Source organism: Acomys minous (genome assembly GCF_964271855.1).
Source record: "Acomys minous genome assembly, chromosome: 16".
Taxonomy (NCBI): domain Eukaryota; kingdom Metazoa; phylum Chordata; class Mammalia; order Rodentia; family Muridae; genus Acomys; species Acomys minous.
Window position 1 is genome coordinate 64601966 of NC_140498.1, and position 17090 is coordinate 64619055.

The window sequence follows — 17090 nt, forward strand, 5'->3', positions numbered from 1 at the left end:
TAGGTGCCCAGACCTCGTGCTCAGCTTTTTAAAAAGGACTTCTGGAAATCCCCGATTTCAAGCTGTACTGCAGAGCAATAGTAATAAAAACCGCATGGTATTGGCATAAAACCAGACAGGTTGATCAATGGAATTGAATCGAAGATCCAGAGTGAACCCACACACCTACAGACACTTTGATTTTTTTGACAAAGAAGCCGAAACCATACAGTGGAAAAAAGAAAGCATCTTCAACGAATGATGCTGGCCTAACTGGATGGCTGCATGTAGAAGAGTTGCAAATAGATCCATATTTATCACCCTGCACAAAACTCAAGTCCGGGTGGATAAAGACCTCAACATAAAACTGCAGACACTAAATCAAATAGAAGAGAAAGCAAGGAATACCCTTGAACAGATTGATACAGGAGACAACTTCCTGGACAGAACACCAACAGCTCAGACACTAAGATCAGCAATTAAAACACAGGACCTCATGAAACTGAAAGGCTTCTGTAAGGCAAAGGACACTGTCAGTAGGACAAAACAGAAGCCTAGAGAACGAGAAAAGATCTTCACCAACTCCACATCTGATAGAGGGCTGATATCCAAACTGTAGAAAGAACTCAAGAAATTAAACACCAGATAACCAAATAATCCAATTTTAAAAATAGGGGAACAGAGCTAAACCGAGAATCCTCAACAGAGGAATCTGGAATGGCTGAGGAACACTTAAAGAAATGCTCAGCACCCCTAGTTATCAAGGAAATGCAAATCAAAATGATTCTGAGATTCCATCTTACACCCATCAGATTGGCTGAGATCAAAAACTCAAGTGACAACACATGCTAGTGAGGATGTGGAGAAAGGGGAACACTCCTCCATTGCTGGTGGGAGTGCAAACTTGTACAACCACTTTGGAAATCAATCTGGCGCCTTCTCAGAAAATTGGGACTAGGACTACCTCAAGACCCAGGTATACCACTCCTGCAGATATACCCAAAACATGCTCCACCATAGCACAAGGGCACTTACTCAACTATGTTCACAGCAGCTTTATTTATAGTAGCCCAAAACTGGAAACAACCAAGATGTCCCTCAACTGAAGAATGGATAAGAAAAACGTGGTACAGTTACCCTATGGAATACTACTCAGCTATTAAAAACAAGGACATCATGAAATTTGCAGGAGAATGGACGGAACTAGAAGATGTGATCCTGAGTGAAGTAACGCACAGTGGATATTAGCCTGCTACAATCCACAGACCCGAAGATGCTAAGTAACTAGGAGGATGCAAGGGAGGATGCTCGAATCTCACTCAGAAGGAGAAATAAAATAGACATCAGAAGTGGATGGAGGGAGGGAACATGGCGTAGGGGACAGGGGGTGGGAATCAGATGTGAGGAGGGGAGGGCTGGGAGAGAGAAATGAAATCAGTGAAGGGCAGGAGACCTGGGACAAGGAAGGCTCCTGGGAGGCTAAGGAGTGACCCTAGCTGAGACTCCTAGCAGCAGGAGCTGTGGATCCTGAAGCTGCCACCTCCTACAGCCAGGCGGGACTCCCAGGAGGAGGAAGGGGGACACCAACCCACTCACAAAACCCAAAATTTATCTTGCCTACAAGATGTGCAGGGATAAAGATGGAGCAGAGATTGAGGGAATGGCCAATCAACGACTGGCCCAGCCTGAGACCCACCCCATGGGAGGGAGCCAACCCCTGAGACTATTAACGGTACCCTGCTACACTTGCAGACAGGAGCCTAGCATAACTGTCTTCTGAGAGGCTTCATCTAGCAGCTGATGGAAACAGATGCGGAGACGCACAGCCAAACAATAGGCGGAGCTCACAGAGTCTTGTGGAATAAAAATTAAATAAAAGCAAAAACAAAATCATGGGTGATAGGGATCTGCTCGACACTTGCTTGTACAGCATTTTACAGACATTTCCCTAACCCCACTAGGTACCTTCCCAGGGAGAGCTGCCTGGCTGGTAGTCTCACCATGAAAGGGATTAAAAATAAACTGCTCTCCACCAGCCTCATCACGTAGAACACTCCAAAGGCCCCCAAGCAGGGCATCTGGCCTAATTTCGTGTTCTACCCAACACTAATGATGTTCAGTCTGCCAAGTAATAATTCACATTGAAAATAGACTCTGGGGACCTCTATGACCCACCAGTCTTAGTTTTGGGGACTGAGTCCCACGGAGCCTCTGTATTAAGTATATCTAGCATATGACGTCAGGTGGCCCTGCCATTAGATGCCACTTCCATATAATTGAAAACAGTGCTCTGCAGCTGCCAAGGGAGTAGATGCAAAAATGCAAAGCCGTGGCAGTAAAGTGACTGTCACCACTGCCAGCGGGAGCCAGGTGGGCACACAGGAGGGGCTGTGGGAGGAGGCAGTGGTTATCTGGCCCTACAGAATCAAAGCCCGGAAGGCAGAGGTGAATAGGAGTGAGCAGAGGGAGGCACAAGGCCTCCAGGTCCGAGGGCTGGCTGTGACCCTGAAGAACACTCGCTTGATAAAGGGCTTGATAAAGGGCAAGCACAGGACCTAGGTTCTATCCCCGGTGCTGAGGAGAGACAGGCAGCTGAGCCTACTTTGGGAGTTCCTGGTCAGTGAGTCTTGACATTAGGATGTAGAAAGGGGGCTGGAGAGATGGCCCAGTACGCGTGAAGTTCTTGCCATGTGAGCTTGAGGACCAGAGTGCACAGCAGTGTGTCTGTAACCCTAGCTTTCCTGTGGTGACACGAGACTCTAGCTTGGTGAACACAGAGGCAAACAAGAGAGCACTTCCAACAAGGTGGAAGGTTAGGGGCAAACACCTAAGGTTTTCCACTGACCCCATACATATAAACCCAATGGTATACATACGTACATGTATATACATACACACACACACACACACACACACACACACACACACACACACACACACACAGATTTTTTTAAGGGGGATAGTCTTTGAAGAATGACAGCTAAGGTTGTCCACTGGCCTCCACTTGCACATGCACACACACACACACACACACACACACACACAGACACACACACACACAGACACACACACACAGACACACAGACACACACACACACAGAGAATCCAAATGCCACTTTTCATTATTCTTCGAACTCACCTGTGAATAGAGATTGGCTTTTAGAGAGATGCGTTAAATAAATTAACTGAGATGTAGCAAAAGCACCAATACAGAGGTGTAGAGCAGAGCTCAGAGGCTCTTGGGATGGACTGGTGACAGTCTGCTGGACAGCCATAGCATGATGCTGAGGGAGGGGGACACACTTGGACCGTTTACTACTCCAAGTATCAACACTCCATGTCCTTCAGATACAGGTGAGACCTGGGCAAACCAAAGCGGCCTCCGAGAGAGAGAGAGAGAGAGAGAGAGAGAGAGAGAGAGAGAGAGAGAGAGAGAGAGAGAGAGAGAAAACAAAGCTCAAAGCATCTTCCAGTGCATTTTAATCAAAATTCCATCATCACAAGAGCTCTTGTGGCATACAATGTCAGGATGGGCATGTCAAGCTGGTCCTACAAATGGAACATCCATGGATCTACACTTCAAACATGTATGAAAAATAAAATATATAATATTTATAGCTCTATAAATTTCCCCACCGAATCACTTTCTCTTTAAAATAAATTATGATATATCATGCAGCCTCGAGTCACTAAGCAGGTAGCAGCCAGATGACACCCAAATCTCCAGAGTTCTGGGGGGGAAATACTCGATGGGGGACGGTCAGATGCTCACAGGAACCAATGTGGCTTACAAAACAAGCTCACTCTTCACAGTGGGCTGAGCATCAAAAAGATGGGAGGCTTCTAATAGCTGTCCGTCTTTTGTGGGGAATAAAGTAACTCCCCAAACCACACGGAATGTTGTAGAAGCTGCAAATGAACTTTTGGCACCAGATGAGAAGAGCAGCTTTTCAAAGCCAACCCAGCGATGATCCTTAGAAGCGCGGGTCTGAGAGGTGGCACAGGGGAGGGGAGGCTGTGGGGGACCTTCTCCACGGGTGGGGTGTGTGTGTGTGTCTGCTTTGGAGATGCTGGGGATTGTCTGGGCAGCTGGCTCTCCACCAGCTGCCATTCCCTCAGAGGGCAGGACCAGAACGTCCAGGACACTGAGGGAGAGGCCCTTTTCCAGATGGGGGTAGCTTCTTTGCAACACGTTTAGTCAAATGCAGGGAGGTGCTACACACACAAGGGACACAGGCCACCCCAGTAGGATGGCAACACAGCCATCGAAGGGGACAAACATGAAGCACACACGAGACACGGAGGATCCAAAAAGGACAGGCAGGGCTAGGCTGCAGTAGCATTTACAGGGGCTGGGGGAAGGCCTCACGGACTTTAACAGAAACCCTGGCAGGGAGTGGCTCAGGACTCTTCCCAAGGGATTCTGGCACTACCCTACCCCCCAAAAAGACAAAGTCGTAAAAAGGGACAAATAAACCTAAGTCAAGGGTGGCCACACAGCCTGCCATAGAGGTGTCTTTTCTGTTTAGGCTAGAAGTTATAGTTGAACTGGGGAACAAATGGCCTCGAACTCCCCAGAACAGCCTGATCCTGGCCTTCTGGACAGGGAGAAGGCAGCTACAAATCCAGGAGACGCTCCTCACACGTCTCCACAGGCCACTTGGAAGCCCCTCCGAACACGTCGACGTTGTTGTCCACCCATGGGATGATGTTTCCCGGCATGTTCGTGGAGCAGTTGGCAATGCTGATGATCTCTTGCGCCCGGAGAACACGGTCCCATATGTTGAACTGGCTGAGCTCCCCAACAAAGGCCTGTGTGGCATCAAATCTTCCCCCCACAGTGTCCTGGAAATTGGAAACAGGCACAGGTTCACAAGCAGAACTGGCCTCCTGACTTTCCGGGTAAGCGAGATGGACAAACCGTGTGATCTGCAGGTCCTGAAGCCCCATGGCATTTGGGCTCTGGGAAATGGGTTTACTCAGACCAGGCATTTTTCACAGGGGAAAGCGAGGCAGAAGAGAAAAACGGTTGGCGAAAGCCTGACTCTCAGCCCCTTTCAGGGAAGAAATAGTAGAACTGAGGAAAGCAGCCAGGAATGAGACCGCGAGCCCACAGTGTGCTTAGTGATCTCTACTTTAGCTCTTCTCGACCCAGGGCCAGCGGGCTTCTTTGCCGCCCCTCTCCCAGGCAGTGGGTTTCCCAGATCATCTTTCTTCCTACTTCCCCCACAGGCAGGCACCCTAGATGTTTTCTAAGTGGCCTTTGCTAGATTCTAAGATCCTGAGCAAATAGTTCTGGGAAGATTCCAGTTCCACCATCATGTGCCAGGCGAGACCAAATGCAGGGACTCACAGGGACACTGGAGATGCCTCCCTACACTGTTTACCCTACAAAGCAGCTGGGCCCGAGCCACTGGATGACCCTGTGACTATAAGGACACGGGCACACCTCTTTGTCAGATGCTACTTTAGTGTATCTTAGGCGCTGCAGCCAGGGAGCTTGCTCATGGAACGGGCTGTCAGGATACAGTGGCAGGGTCTGGGACACAGACACCTTGGGCGAGAGCTAGGGTATCCTGGGTGTTGGGTTGGGCAGCCTCCTTTGCAGCATTCGTGAGAGAGTACCCACCTGTTCCTGCCCCAGGATGAGCACACCTCCTGGCTTGATGGGGTGCCAGGGTGCCAGGTTTTCCCCAGTGCCGAGCTTCTCCCCGTCCTGGAATGCTTCCCACATGCCATCTCGAGTGGTCCAGGTGATGCAGATGTGATGCCACTTGCCATCACTAACAAACAGGGGCAGCTGTGCGACCTGTGGGTACCAACATGCAGGTGAGGACTTGCCAGGTCCGCATCCCATGGTCTGCTCCAGGGAAGGGAATACAGTGTCCCCTGGAGTCCAGAGGCTACTCTTCTTTCTACTGTCCAGGATTCCTGCTGGGATTCCCTTCCCTGTCTTGTGAGTGACACGCCCAAGCCCCATCTGCCTTATGTGTGACAATTGGGAGATGTTCTTGGTTCTGGGCCTGGCTGCAGATTCCCATGCTAGCCTGAGCTCTCTATGTAGAGCCTGTGCTGTGTGTCCCAGGCCTTGCCTGTGCCAGGGGAAGGGCCAGAGGCCTTCATGCATGTGTGCGTCAGCACAGTACAGGAGTGTGTACATACAGACCCACACTCAACTACAGGCAAGCCTCAGCAGCCTGCAAACACCAGGCTAGGATAGCCCTGTTGTTACAGTTGGTCTCCTAGCAACCTGAAGTCTCCCTCCCAGGAGTTGGATGTTTACAAGAGGTCTAAAGGGAGAGGAAAACAAGGCTCTCAGGAACTACAGTATTATTTAGAACAATAAATTCTTGGCTCAGGAAAGCCGTCCTTGCTAGAAGCCTTGCAAGCTCACGCCATCCTACAGAACCTCTAACTTCTCCACAGCGCTCCCAAAGTAAACAAACTTCACCAGGGGCAGTTTGATAGCCATCACAGACAGGCTGGGGGTGGGGGGTGCCAGGGGTCTCTTTTTCACCAGCCCTAAATAGAGGCTGGGCTTGGGCCATGTACAGCAGGGGCAAGCCATTCAAAGGCTGGACTGAGGACGGTCTTTCATTGTGTTGAATCTGACTTTAGAAGAAAAGTTTGATTCGTTTGTTTTGTTTAGAGATGGGGTTTTGCTGTGTGGCATAAGCTGGCTTTAAATTCAGTCACCCTGCATTAGCTTCCCAAGGACTTAAGGCGTGTGCCACTATGTCCAATGAGGTGGCTGAGTGACCAGAGGCTTAAAACTAGCCTTTCAAGGAGATCATACTCGCACTCGGGTCCTGCCTGCCTACACCTTCCATTCCTTTGACATGCAGACATCCTCTACTGCTTCTCGGCCAGATTGAGAGCTAGGGTCTCCTTGGGCTGAGGACACTCTATGCCAACCCCCTTCCCACTGCCAGCCCTCTTGGAGTGGGGGTGCCTCCTCCGTGCTGAGGGCAACCCCCACACTCCTAGCCTGAGGGTGAAGCAGACTGGAGATGGCCAAGCATCTGCTCTGTGTGTAACGAAAGCCAGCCAAGGGCTGACTTCCTCCAGCACCTACGCCCCTGGACACCTGGGTGAAGTGCAGCAGGCCTCACCTTGTCGTTGATGAGCAGCTCAATGGGATTATTACCCCACTCTATCAGCACAATTTCATTGGCTTGCCCAGGCACAGCGTACGAGAATGGCGTGCCGATGCCTGGCGAGGCGCTGGACCGCAGCCACAGGCAGATGGTGAAGGCGTACAGCTCGGGCAATGTCTTCTTGATCTTGCCGTACAGGTAGTTTGTGCGGAGAGGAAGGGACACTTTGAACGCATCTGGTGACTTGAATGCACTGTTGCCTGGGTGGAAGGAAGAAGGGTTATAGCAAGGTGGCCTGGCCCAAGGACACCTCGCCAGGACCCATCACTCAGGTAGACAGAGAGCACTTTAGCTGCCCAACACCAGCAGTCCTAGGGACAGTCCTCGCCTCCTGGAAGCTTATGTTCTGGTGGGGAAACAGTCTGAAGACAGTAGAAGGAAAAAAGGGAAAGGAAGGCGGTGATTTCCTCTAGGAGGACAGAGGCTAGAGGAAGGCGAAAGGGTGGGTAAAGAGTCGCGGAAAGCCTATGACGTGAGAAGACCTGTGGATGAGAATCCAGGCAGAGGTACCAGCAAGTACAAGGCCTCCAGGATGTCCTGCAACTATGAAGGGTAAGGAAGATTCTGTGAGGAATACACTGGACGCCTTAGAGAACTTGCCTCTGCCTTGTCTTTTCTTTTTTGAGACAGTCTCACTCACTGTGTACTTTTGGTCCGTAATTCCTACTCAGATCAGAGATCCATCTGCCTCTGCCTTCTAAGTACTAGGATTGAAGGTGTGCGTCCCTCTTCCTACCCCCCCCCCCCCGCACTCCCCTCCGTGTCCAGCCTGTCTCCATCCTTTTGGATGGAAAAAGAGGCTCCGGAGCTGGAGAGATGGTACAGCAGCTAAGCGCACTTGCTGCTCTTCCAGAGGACTCAGGTTGGATTCCCAGTAGTCACATGACAAGTCACAACCATCTGTACCTGCAGTTCCAGGGAATCTAAGGTGCTCTTCTGGCCTCCACACGCACTGTACATACATGGCATACATACATACATACATACATACATACATACCCAGGCACATATACATAAAAAAAATTTTTTTTCAGAAGAAAAAATTTGTCTTCATTCATTCTTTGAGTAAAGGCCTTGCTGTGTAACCTGTAGCCCAGGCTGCCTTAGATGAACAAGTATTGTGTTTACAGATGTATATTACCACAGTTTGCAAGAGGCTTCTTTGAATCTACAAGTAAGTCAGGCAAAAACAAAAACCACCCAATCCTGGTCCCTTCTGATTACCATTTCCTACTCTTACTGTCTCGACGACTAGAAGCTGGAGGGAGGGTTTAGGGAGATGCTGGATTTAATTTTCTTGCTCTGTTAAAGCCAGAACTGTCTTCCTCAACAGAGTCTTCCTTCCTTCCATCTTTCCTTGAGCTCTCAGTCCCTCTGGCTTCTTCCGCAAGGGCAGGCTTTGAAGCCCAAGGGACCGGGGCTTGGAGGAGGAATGTCTCCTGGGGACCTGAGCACTCGATAAACACTTGTGAACAAGTGAGCCTGCATCACTTGCCATAGTAAATGATGCTCAGGCGAGGCAGCCAGCCTTGAGGTCTCGACGCTACAGCTTTACTCAGAAGTGGCAGTTTGCCTCGGTCCCTGCTGGGGAACCCTTGGCTCCTGACATGACCTTTCCTTCTCAAGACAGGACTGCATTGCTGGACTGTTTTCTGTGATGTGGAGCTGGGGTGGGAGAGAGGGGAGGCAGACACATGCTACAGGTAAAGGTGCCCCCACCCTCAGGCCAGACCTTCAGCCCTTTCAGACCTTACAGGTAGTGGTGAGACAACGCGCCTCCTGCTCCCCCATCTCAAGCTGCCCTCATATGACCCTTCCGAAGTCTTTGAAAACAAACTCTTACATGGCCCGTAACTTTCAACACAGTCTGGATTTAAGTTCAAATTAATCTAACAGTTGTGTTACCCGGAAGTTTGCCGGAAACTACTTGATTCTGGGTGGCTGTAGTGACAGTTCTCCTGCTAGTGAAGGAACCTCATTCACTCACTAAAACAACCACTTATTAGGCATCTCTAAAAGGACCAGACAGTCAGATAACCTTACTCCATCATCATCTTCCAAAAGTGAAAAGATCCCAGGGCTCAGGCCTTATCTGAAGAAGCCTCCCGCACAGCCCGGTATGGGAGTGTAGGGTCACTCTTCTGGTCACTCTGTGATTCTCTGATTCATCCTGACCTCCCATGGTAGGCATCCCTCCAGACAGACTGTGGGCTTGGAAAGGCCTGCACCTCAAGCACTCAAAGAAGCAAGCTACAGGTGAGAGAGAGCAAGGGCTTGGTCCTCATTATGCTGAGGAAAAATGGAGAACCAGCTAACACCCGCTCCAGTCCTGCAGGTTGAAGAGTTATGTTGAGGCTTCCGAGAAATGGCTTATCCAAGGTCACACAGCTACTGAGCCAAGAGACCAGAAGCCCCTCTTTCCACACACAGCCACTGGTGCTCAGTCTTCAAGTGGCAAATGGCCGTGTTCTTAATGAGGGCATCATTATCTAATAAGGAGAAATGGCCTCTATGCTTGCAGGTGGGCAGGCTTGCCAATTTAATAAGACTCAGGGTCGGTAATATCATTAGGTCAGTGACAACAGATAGGTTTAATTAGAGAGCTGGGAGAGCTGAGAGGCAGAGAAGGGGACTCTGGCTTGAAAACTGGTACCCTTTATTTGAATAAAACAGCTTGGAGGTTCAGAAGAAACTTAGTTAGAACCAATTAAGGAATTAAAAGGCCTGACCAATAAATCAGAAACCGCAGGTGGTGGACAAGCCTAAGGAGTGGGGTGGGCAGCCCGGGGCTCGAAGGAAGGAGATTCTGATCTTCGCGAGGCCGATGCTGATTTCAACACCCAGCCAGCTGCTCCAGGCCAGCTGGCCCAGACTCTAAAGCCCCTGCAAATGAACAGATCTTGCAACCAAGAGAAATGGGCATCCCGGGGACATGGGTGCTGTGCAGAGTCAGTTGTTATCTGCTAGGCTCTAAAGAGCTTCATGCCCATTGCTTCTCTGGCATCACTACCAAACCTCAGGCCAGCAGAGACTGAAAGCATCATTATTGCCTCATCTGTACCTGCCACGGGCACCTGTTGCAGGCCCAATAGAAAATAGAGAACCCAGAGCTAAGCGTCTGGCTCATGTCTGATATCGAATAATGGGCCATAGGACAGAGACTGCTCAATGCCTTCCTAACTGGCCACATGGTTGAGGTCTATCTCTATTGGACTCTGCTGAATGCTTCCAAGGAACCCGGTAGCTTCCACTTGATGGCTGGGCATTTGCATACCCTTCTGCAGTGGACACAAAGCAGAATGAGCAGAAACTCAGAAGTGCCCGGAAACAAATGGCTCACCAGATGGTCATTTTCCTTTAAGACTCATTCCAGAATTGAGTAGGCAGAACACAAGGAAAAAGTCTAGCATGCCCATGGTGGGGGTGTCAAAGGGAAGTCTGGGACTGGAGATGGCTCAGCAATTAAAAACACTGGCTGATCTTGCAGAGGACCCAAGCTCATTTCTCAGCACCCACAGGCTAGCTCATGACTATCCGGAATTCCAGTTCCTAGGCTTTGTGGGCACCAGGTGTAAATATGGTATAAGCAAAACACCTGTGTGTGTGTGTGTGTGTGTGTGTGTGTGTGTGTGTGTGTGTGTGTGTGTGTAGCATGAAGGAGCTCAGTAGCTCCTCTCAGTGAGAACTAAGGGGCAAGAATGTGGATGTCGGGCTGGAGAGGTGGCTCAGTGGTTAAGAACACTGACTGCTCTTCCAGAGGTCCTGAGTTCAATTTCCAGCAACCCCATGGTGGCTCACAACCATCTGTAATGGGATCTGATGCCGTCTTCTGCTGTCCATGAAAACATCGCTCATATGCATAAAATAAATAAATAAATCTTAAAAAAAAAAAAAAAAAAGAATGTGGATGTCAGAGCCAGCATGGCTGGGCCTGATCCCTGACTGTTCCCTTCTGGTTGAGAACAGGTGAGAAATCTCCCAAGTGGCGGCTCCCAAGTAACCATTCCACTAGCCTGGGGTCCAAGAACAGGGAATGGAGACGCTCGGGTTTCTGTCACCGTAACAAGTGTCTCAAACTTCTTTGACAAGTATCCATAAGGGAAACTTGCCTGCCTGGGAAGCGAGCCCTTTCCTCATCTGTGAAATGGGTACCTCATCTGCGTTCTGTATACTGCCTGGCACTAGGTCCATTCTCCAAACCCAGATATCCACTGAGCTGTCTCCTGGTTGGCAGCTAACCACTGTGTCAAGGGAGGCACACAGCCACAAAGTCCTCGCTGGATGGTTCTAGTTACCCCGTTCGGGTCCCCACAGCCTTGTGTCTCCCAAGGATCCACTGTGACTGTGGTGAGGTAGACTCTGCCCTTCCTCTTGTCAGGCAAGAAGGAGATCAGAGGCGGTTTCTTTGCCCTTGACAAAGGCTGAGACCTAGTGAGTCTCCCGATGTCACCCAGCAGTAGAATTAAGACAGAATAGAAACTGTTTTTGAAAACTCAAGAATCAATGTCAAGCTAGAGACGGCAGCGCCTGCCTGTGGTCAGGCGGGCAAGTGGAAAGCCAGGTTAGGCTATGTAACAAGATGCTGTTTCAAAACAAAAAATAAAAAATCAGAATCTACGTCAAGCAGGTAGTCCACACTTCTCACCTTTTTATAAGAAAATCAAGGAAAAGAATAGAAAATAGGGAGGAGCCGTGGGAAACCTGGAACTCATAACAAAACAATATCCCACTAGCCCAGCCCCTCCCCCACCCGTCCCTTCTTTTCACTACAAGAGTCACTGGACATTTTTCTATTGGACAGTCTGCTGTCAATCATGAAATTAGAATTGCCTTTGTCAGCTTGGTGAATCTGAGATTTTAATCCTATACCCCCTACCACAAAACCTAAAACTCCACAGGCCACGCGGAGACTTAGAGGTTGAAACTACAAACAGAAGCATCTAGGACCCTTAATGTCTTCTCCCTTTCTGTCTCCTGTGGGAGAATCTGACCTACCACAGCATGAGATGGGAAATATAAGCAGGATCTGCTGTGATGACTAGTTAAAAAGAGACTGAACTACCCAATTGGCAGGAGGTCAAGAGGTCAGGCTGTTTATCCAAACTGGTCCTGAGCTTCTTTGTTCTCCCAGGGGTAATGCTGGTAGGGTCAGGGGCTAATTCCTAGAACCACTGCCAATCACCTTTGTCATTTGCACAAACGTCTAAGGATCAGCGCCACGTTGCGCCCCTATCGCTGCCTCATCGTTGTCCATAAATGGAAATCCTAGATCTAGCCGAAGCGGTAAAAAAGGAGGCCACTCTCAGACGGGGCGCAGCAGGCACGCCGCACGTACCTCGCTCCAGCTCAGACACCCTCTGCAGCAGCGCGTTCAGCGTGCTCTCTGTCTTCTGCCGGTGAGCCGAGGTCTCGTTGTGGAGCAGGGACTTCTCATCCTCCAGCTCGGCCACCTTGCGTAGCAGCTGCCTCTCCAGCTCCCCAAGCCTCCTCTGGAGCACCTCTCGAAAGTCGCTTGGCAGCCCCGCGGCGTTAGAAGCGTTTGTGCGGAGTTGGAGCTTTGGAAGGGTGGGAGGGAGGGAGAGAGATCCAGGCCAGTTGAATAGGAACTGTAGCACACAGCTCCAATGACCCAACCACACAGCGAGGAGCTTCCAACGCGGCATTAAACTGTGCCAGTGGCTCAAAAGAGGACATCTGACTGACGCCTCTTTTCGCGGAGGGGGGGAGGGACAGGTTTTCAAAGTCAGACGAAAATGACTTCCCTGCAATATTTGAAGCTTGTGAACTTCTCTTTCCCCTCCTGAGGAGCTGCTTTTCTCCTCTTTCTAAAAAGCCTAAAAATTTAGCCAACATCTATGATTCTGTGTCATATAAAGCCCAGAAGATAAGATTTTCCTCCAAACAGTTAATCAGTGGTACTCAAAGCTTTCATCTAGAAATGGTCATGGTCCCCAAGTTCCAAAATGGCACAAGGGGAAATGGGCTCAGAGATATTCCTGGAAAATGACAGACACAACACATTACCATTCTAAACCCCAGAAAGCTCTGTTTTTAACACTGTATCCAAAGCCTCACTTCCTATTTCTCTTAGTCCTCTGCCACCAAGCCCGCTCAGAGGCAGCCTGCCACCCTCAGCCACCAGCCTTGGCAAGCTCCTGCATCACTGTGTCCCAATGTTCCAGATTAAAAATTGTAGCAAACGGGACCTGCCTCTATTACAAGGGTTAAAATTAAATAATATGCCTGAGTCACATTTAGAACTCAAGAAGTGTTAGCTCTTAGTAGTCACAATGACTCATGGGATCTACAGATGCTGGAAATACTGTATATAGCAATTATGCCAAAAAAGAAACCCTCCAATAATTTAGCAATAATTAACACCTATAATTTAAACCTCATTTTTTGCTAATAGGTATTTCTGATAAACGCTGTTAACAGAAATGTCCACACTTCTTAAACAAGGTGGGAAGTAAGATGAAAATTAATCGAAGATTTCTCTCACAAAGTTACAAACTGCCAATTGGAAAAGATAGTGAGTGGGACAAAGTCCATTCCCCTAAAGTCATAGCGAAGGGCACCTTAAAAAAAATGTTCTGACTCGACGAGTGGAGGCATCTTTGAGGCTAATAAGGGCCTTATTTGCACTCTGGGGTCGCTAGCTTTCCCCCTCCACTCTTCCACAGATCACTCAAATCCAATCCTCCCACATCCCGACCCAATGTATCAAAGAAAACACAGATGCCCAGGAGCAGCTGACCTCCGGCAACAGGCTCTCAGCACTGGGCACAGCCAGCAGGATCCTGTCCCGCTTCCGAACGCGGAAATTTGCAAGGAGGAAACAGGCTTCCAGGGTCACCAGGTTTGGCCGTCTGGGTCCATGAGCCAAAAACCTTGGTTATGTTCACGGTGAGTCTTGTGGTTAAGTCCCCGCGAAAAATGGGATGGAGATAGGAGAGGATGGGGTTTTTCACCTTTCCCCCCATCAGACGAGGGGACAGAGAAGGACAGGGAGAAGAGAAGCCATCTCAATAAGGTCCAGAGCAGGAGCTCGACTTGCACCCCGGAACTCAGCTCTCCCCATCGATGGACGCGCCCAGCCAGCCCACGTACCCATTTCTCCTGCACCCTCTGTCCCGCGATCCCGGGGACCACCACCCGCTAAATGCCCTCGCGCGCAGCTACCTCGAGGCTCTCCAAGCGGTCCTTGAGGGTCTGAAGCGAGCGGCTGAGCTGCTCCACGACGTGGCCCGGGTCCCGCGGCAGATCGCCCATGGTGTCTTTGCCCGTGGCCCCCGCGCCGCGCGCCTTGCCGCCCGCCAGCCCCTCGCAGCGCGCCAGCTTGCCGGTGAGCTCTCGGATGGCCTCGCGCTGGGCGCCCAGCGTCTCCTTCTGCTGCACGACGGTCTCGCGCAGCTGCAGCACCGCGGCTCGCAGCTCCTCCTCGGGGCTCAGCGTGCCGCCCTGCATGGGCATCGCGGGCAGCGGGCAGCCGGCGCGCGCCGCTTCCGGGGGCAACGCGGTGCACACGAAGCGGCTGCCAGGTATCGGGCTGTCCTGAGCTCCAGCGGCAGCCACGGCGAGCGCCACGCCGGCGGTCAGCAGCGCCAGCATCTCGCCGACCTGCGTGTTCACTTCTTCGGCATGGGTCTCTCGGTTGCCGTCTGGGCGCCTTCGCGGCCGGCGATCGGTCTGAGCGCGGCGCTCGAGGGAAGCGCGCGCAGCGCGGAACTGGCAGCACAAGCGCCGCCTGCCGTCGCAGAACCCCACTCTCCGCTTCGCGCGGCGTTTCTGGCCCGGCTTCTGCCCGCGCGCCCTTTCTTAAGCTTGGAGGGTGGGGCTACTGGCGCGTGGGGCTGGCGCCGCGCTCTCTGATTGGTCCGCTAGCGTGCGCGTCACGCGAAGGGCGGGGCGGGGGCGCATCTCTAAAGCCAGCCTGGGCGGTTGGGCTCTAGCGTGGGTCGGATTCCTGAGGCACGAGTGCGGGGTGCCCAAGGTTCCTTAGAAAAGGAAAACTGAGCTTCAAAACGATTATAAAAAGCATTGGCTGGCCACTCAGAAGCACCTTGCGGGGCTCACAGAAAGAAAAGCCCCGGGGATACCCTGATGCCCACGATGAGAAACGATGGAGTGGCTTCCGGCACCGCCTGAGAAACCCTGACCGAGATGACGCCACTTGCCAAGGAGCAATTCCCCCGGTGGGACTTAAAAACCCGGCTTTTCCACGCAAGCCACCCCCGTGGCCCGCGTGGGTTTCCTCGTTCTGGGAGCGGGAAGCACGACGGCACGCTTGCAGAGGTGGACAGTCTGTAGGTGTCTCCAGAACCACTGAACTCAAGGGGAAAAAAATAAAATAAAATAAAATAAAGAATTCAGGATAGAGGGGACGGGAATGGGTCCTGGATACTGCCAGGAAAAAGGAAAGGGATGCCAACACAGGTGACCAGGAGGTTGCAGTTACAAGGAGGTTGGAGGAGGCTATTTGAAGGTAGACGGCATCCCTCTAGGCTTGACCTTCCTTATTTAGCATGACCTCAGTTTGATGAGAACATTTAATGGGAGCAAACGTGATGACGCCATGCGATAAAACGGCGCCTTGTTCTTGTAAATGGCGGAGCCCAACAAGTCCACTTTATACCTGGAAATTGGCATCATCAGATTCTTAGAGAGAACCCAGAAATCCCCAAAAGATTGAGAGCCAGGGGTATTTCAAACTCTTACCCATGGTTTACAAGTTCAGAACAGTTACACAGCTTACAGACCGAGCTGGCTTACTGTGAATTAAAAATGGAAAAAAAAAATACCTCTCTTTAAAGAAATCTGTTGCAAGGTCATTAATCACATTATCCATTCTACCAGAAATAAATGGATTTGTCACTTGTGCACATAGGCTGAGGTTGACTCTGAAAACAAATTGTATCAAAATAAATGAAATTATTATGATAATACAAAATAGACTGCAGTGATTAATCTCTAGAAACCAAATTCTGACCTGTTTTGCACTTCAAACAATAGCTTCTGTTATGTAAATAGTTGTGGGGTTTTCAAGGACAGTGTTGCTAAATTACAAGAAAAGTTCTATTCATGAAAAATCTCTTCGAGGATTAAAAATTACAGACCGGAAAAAAAACAGTCTACACAGGATCCAGAGCAGAGGACTAGGGAAGCCATGATGGTTCAGGTAAGAATATTTATCAGTGGGAAAGGTATGGTGTAGATTTGGGGGGGCAAATTTTGGGTTAATGTCTTTGTTGGTTTACACTCACCACGAAATTTCACCTTGTTAAATGTGACCTCGAGTCTATGATTTCTTCCTAGATCTTTTTTCTCTGGCTCCTTGGAGACTCAAAGGCTCAAATAAGCCCCCACCCATACACAAAGTGCAGTAGTGAAGGCCACAGAATCGTAAAGCACTTTCCAAAACAGTACATTTTAGATGATCTTATAAGGTGCTGAACCCAGGCGGGCGTACTCAAAACTCTCCAAATATAGACACTCTGCATCAGGTTTCCACTCATAGATGTGACGTTCTTTTACTCATAGACCCACGGAGACCTTAATTGGGTGTGACAATAGATTATGATTGTCCTATTTAGCTCCCTGGTCCTTGCAGGACATGGACTAATAATTCACATTTGCGAGTACTTGAAGCCGAGGTCTGTCCTTTTAATAATTAAATCAAGTGGATTTCCAGAATTCTAATTTCCTCCTGACCAAAGAAGGAAGTGTACAAGAAGACATAAAAATAGCATACATCCCTCAAAATAATTGCTCTTCAACTTCTTACAAGACTTTCCGATATGAGAAGTGAACAGCCAAGTTGCCAAAAGCCCAGATGGGGAGACCCAATCATTTGAGGATGTTATTTTCTCTGGAGACAGTAAAATTAGAGGACTTATGCTATTTGGGGTTTTATTTTTGTTTTCCTGGTACAGTGGGAAAAAATCTGCTGGTTTA

The 17090-nt window shown here is 49.9% G+C and overlaps 1 protein-coding gene across 1 annotated transcript; it reads right to left on the reverse strand.

The window, feature by feature from the left end:
- Positions 1-3441: 3441 nt before the first annotated feature.
- NPTX2 (neuronal pentraxin 2) lies at positions 3442-14946 on the reverse strand. The gene is made up of 5 exons (XM_084762932.1): positions 14319-14946; positions 12472-12691; positions 7092-7336; positions 5609-5788; positions 3442-4824 (listed from the first exon to the last, which is right to left on the reverse strand). The coding sequence occupies exons 1-5, from the start codon at positions 14745-14747 to the stop codon at positions 4597-4599; spliced, it is 1302 nt and encodes a 433-aa protein (XP_084619058.1). The 5' UTR covers positions 14748-14946; the 3' UTR covers positions 3442-4596.
- Positions 14947-17090: the final 2144 nt, after the last annotated feature.